At 39.5% G+C, this 3,922-nt stretch overlaps 1 protein-coding gene across 1 annotated transcript; it reads right to left on the bottom strand.

Moving 5' to 3' along the window:
- Positions 1-2,865: 2,865 nt before the first annotated feature.
- Positions 2,866-3,231, bottom strand: LOC108625382 (uncharacterized). The gene has a single exon (XM_018025369.1). The coding sequence runs from the start codon at positions 3,229-3,231 to the stop codon at positions 2,866-2,868; it is 366 nt and encodes a 121-aa protein (XP_017880858.1).
- Positions 3,232-3,922: the final 691 nt, after the last annotated feature.

Raw genomic sequence — 3,922 nt, forward strand, 5'->3', positions numbered from 1 at the left:
TCTGACGGTGATAAATCGTGACAGCTGAAACTGCCTGTTAATCAGTTGAATTAGTGGCGAATCGTTCGCACTCATTTTAATCACATCGTACTCCTTTTTCCGGCTTTCGCTGTTTTGTTGAATAAAGTTTCGCTGATCATAACGATTGAAGTTTTTAACGAATAAATTTCTGACCTTCTTACAAATAATTGAATGACTAATAATGAGACGGAGTTTGAAACAACAGATCATTGAAAAACAATGCACGCGGTAGACAATTAATTTATTCATATTGTATTTGTACGGCACATGAAACTGTTTAAAAAAAGTTTTCTCCACCATGCTTTTGATTTAATTAAAGTAGTTTTATGAAAGCGTTCAGGGTTTTCTGCACTCAGTTTTCGAAGCGACCGGCAGATCTTCGAGTTGTCCTCTTCTCCAAGGAATGATCCAGAGTAATCTTCATATTTTCCTGGCTGCAACGGGCGTTCGAAAATCAAGCTTCATATTCTACCTCTCAGTTGGACGACCGATGAATTACCACGTTCTCTCCTAAAAGAGTACACAATGAGAATGAATTTCCTAACGCGGAAATTTCTTTTATACGGGCGCATATTGCTAGTGACGCGCTGGTAGTTAATCAATAATCCGTGTTGGTAGGCAGGCGGCCGCGCGAGTCGTTGCCACGATTTTACGAAATGCTGTCACTTAGGCTCAATTTACTTTCACGATCGTTACAAAGTATAATTAATTTCCTAGATACATCGCTGACACCCTTTAGCCTGTCAGTTTTGTGGATGTGTATAACGTGGGCGTAACGTGGTAGGTGGTACGTGGTACAAAGGAAATAGCCGTGTTGTCCTATGTAGCACGTGATCAGATGCATACATTATAGAAACCTTCCGTATAGAAGGGTCCAATTTCTCTCGTAATGTAAATGCCCCAAAACAGTTGATCGCAATAAATTTCGATTAAAACATTCGGAGGTATTATACATTTTTAATATGCAATTTCAATTTTGGTGTGCACGAATTTCTATAGAATAAAACCATGGTTGAATTACGCATGAACTTTATTTGGACGTCAAGCGAACTGCTTTCTTAAATGCAGACTGCGCTTGACCGAAACCTTTTTTACTACAATAATATACAAACGGCCATGCATGATTTTATTATAGTGAAAAAGCAAATAAGATTTGACTAGAACGTTGCTTTCCTTCCTCCGAGAAATTGAATCGTCACGAAAATTATTTGCACGGACGATTGGCCAGGGATGCAATTCATGTAGCCCAATATAAAACTATGTATAGACGGAACAGAAGATTTAACGTAGATAATCGTTCTTAATCGACTTAACGAGTCATTAAAGTTAACTTTATCACCACGTTTATGCAGGCCGATCATAAAACCGTTTTGCCCTACGGCCAGGGTAACCGAACTTATGTTTCACTGATGAAAGTAGATAATCGAAAATTTGAGTCAGAGTCAATGTAGCCTGAGAAATAACAGCGTACATATACTATTTCGAACTTGCAAGGAAAATTCTGATTAGCTAGAGATACAACTGAACTCCATGTCTTCTACTAATATTTTGAACGTTTGTACGAGTGGAATGATGTAAAACATCATATTGAACTTTTCGAAACGTATGTACAAATTCAGAAACTTGTTTGGAGGAATAAAAGAGTAGAATAGTATGAAGCACCGGGAAGTTCATAATATAAGGAAATTCATTTTTTAAGTAAAAATAGTATGTTGGTTTTACAAGAAAAATGATTCATATAAACTTGTGAACAACTAGATAGACAAATTAGATGAACAAAAGATGAAACCCATTTCTGCTTATAGGACAAATTAAGGATGAAGATAAGAAGATAGTATTGTTATCATTTTACTTGAATAATTACTGTACTAAATTCCACGGAAAATGCTGCAAACTTCTGTTTCTCAGATTAATGGCGTCTAGTGACAAGAGTTTATGTTAGTCACAAGTGCTAATTGAAATACCCATTCACTTAGTCGTTTCTGATGGAATTTCATCCAGGATACCCAAACTGATATACCTGTTGCCGAAGTGCATTAATTGATTTAGCCTTTGTCTAACAGCTTTGTCCAAAATTCGAAAAGACGATGAGCGATGGATAATTCGCTTTTGAACATCGTCGCACTGTTTTCTCCACAGCAGATGAAAATAGAATTAAAAGAAATCCTAAGTGAAGTAACAGAAATTGTGAACAAAGTTTGACTATTAATTTTATAGTTTGAAAATACTTTTAAGCTTGGGAAACTGTAGTTGCCTATTCATGGCTTTACTACCAAATTGCGCGATGCTATTTAATAAATTCGATGCCATTTTTTACTTTTAATTACTTTTACATCCAATTGAATTTCTCAACGATGATAGAATAAGATAATATATACTCTCACGTTCCATCGCAGGGGAACTGTCAGATAAATAACATTTTATATTCTTTTCATTTGTCGCTTGCACGAGTCACGCTTAATGATAAGCGAGGGTCGGAACGCAGCAACTAAGCATTTCATCATGAGCAAGTTTTTACAATGAGAAAATTAAGACGCTAAATTGCAGTTTCTGCACAGAGTCAGACAATCAAGAAAGGTGTTTTTTATAATGGAAAAATCAAGACGTTAAATTGCAGTTTCGTGTTAATGGATTTCTTTTACACGGCAGCAGGCACTTGACACGGCACGGCACGGACCACGGAAACAGCTCGCAGTTTGTGCACATAGTGTCAAGCAAGGTGTCAGGTAACCTGTATGCCTGTATGCTATGTTTGGTAATTAACCGATGTCGTGCATGGACCGATGTAGTCCAGAAACAGCGCTACCATCTTCCCTTTTTCTCTTTTGATCCTGTCATTCTCGTTTAGGGTTGATTCTCTGGTACCATTCTTTTCTCCTCTACTTCCTTCTCCAATCTCCTAGCTAGCACCGATGCGTACACCTTGTACAGCGTTGGCATCAGTGTAACTCCCCTATATTCCTCTACCTTTAAACCAGTTCCCTTCTTTACAATCGGCACTGTTATCTCTTCCTTCCAACCCTGCGGCCATCCTCTCCATACTCTTCTGCATATTTCCCACGCTAATACCACCGTCCTCTCTCCTCCAAATCTCCATGTTTCATTCGGGATCCCGTCCACTCCCATTGCCTTTCTTTCTTTCAACTTCCTCACCGCCTCTCTTACCTCCTCCAACCTTAACTCCTCTTCTTCTCCTATCTCTTCGTTCATTCTTTCTTTCCTTCCTCCCCCTATTTACTATCTCCCACACACTGTTTTCCGTCCTGGCTTCCGCGACCTCCTTTATCAGTCTCTCTCGTTCCTCCTCTTTTTTCTCTCGCACAACTCGCCTCCCCTTCCCCTTCTGTATTCTTCTCCTGCCCCCCCTCTCTTTCTCCATCTCCGTAACTGCGCTCTCACCTCCGCCTTCTTCTCCCTGCACTCCTCGTCCCACCACGTCTCCCTCCTCTTTCCTCTCTCCCATCCTCCCTCCATCTCGCTCCTCCACATTTCCTCCTTTATCTTCTCCACCGCCTCATTCACCATCTCCTGTATCCCTTCCCCCTCCACTCTCTTCTCTGCCATTCCCTTTTCCAATTCCTCCTTCATTTTTTGTGACCAGCGTCCACTCCCTACTTTTCTCTCTCTCCTCTCCTCCTTTCTCCTCACCCCCTTTCCCCTTTTCACCATCGGTGGTGGAAACTACTTTGTATCGAAATAGGCTGAGCACCAGAGGTCAAATCTTTTTAAATAGCTTACAGGAAGAAGAAGGACATGGTCATTTTAAAAACTTTACCAGAATGTCATCTATTTGTTGGAATCGATTCGTGAGGATATTTCTCGACAAGATACAACATTTCGCAATTTTTGCTTAAAATTATTATTATTAGTTTAATACGTTTTCCTCAATTAATTTTTTACT

Source organism: Ceratina calcarata, unplaced genomic scaffold, assembly GCF_001652005.2.
Source record: "Ceratina calcarata isolate Rehan_Ccalc_2016 unplaced genomic scaffold, ASM165200v1 scaffold1193, whole genome shotgun sequence".
Lineage (NCBI taxonomy): Eukaryota > Metazoa > Arthropoda > Insecta > Hymenoptera > Apidae > Ceratina > Ceratina calcarata.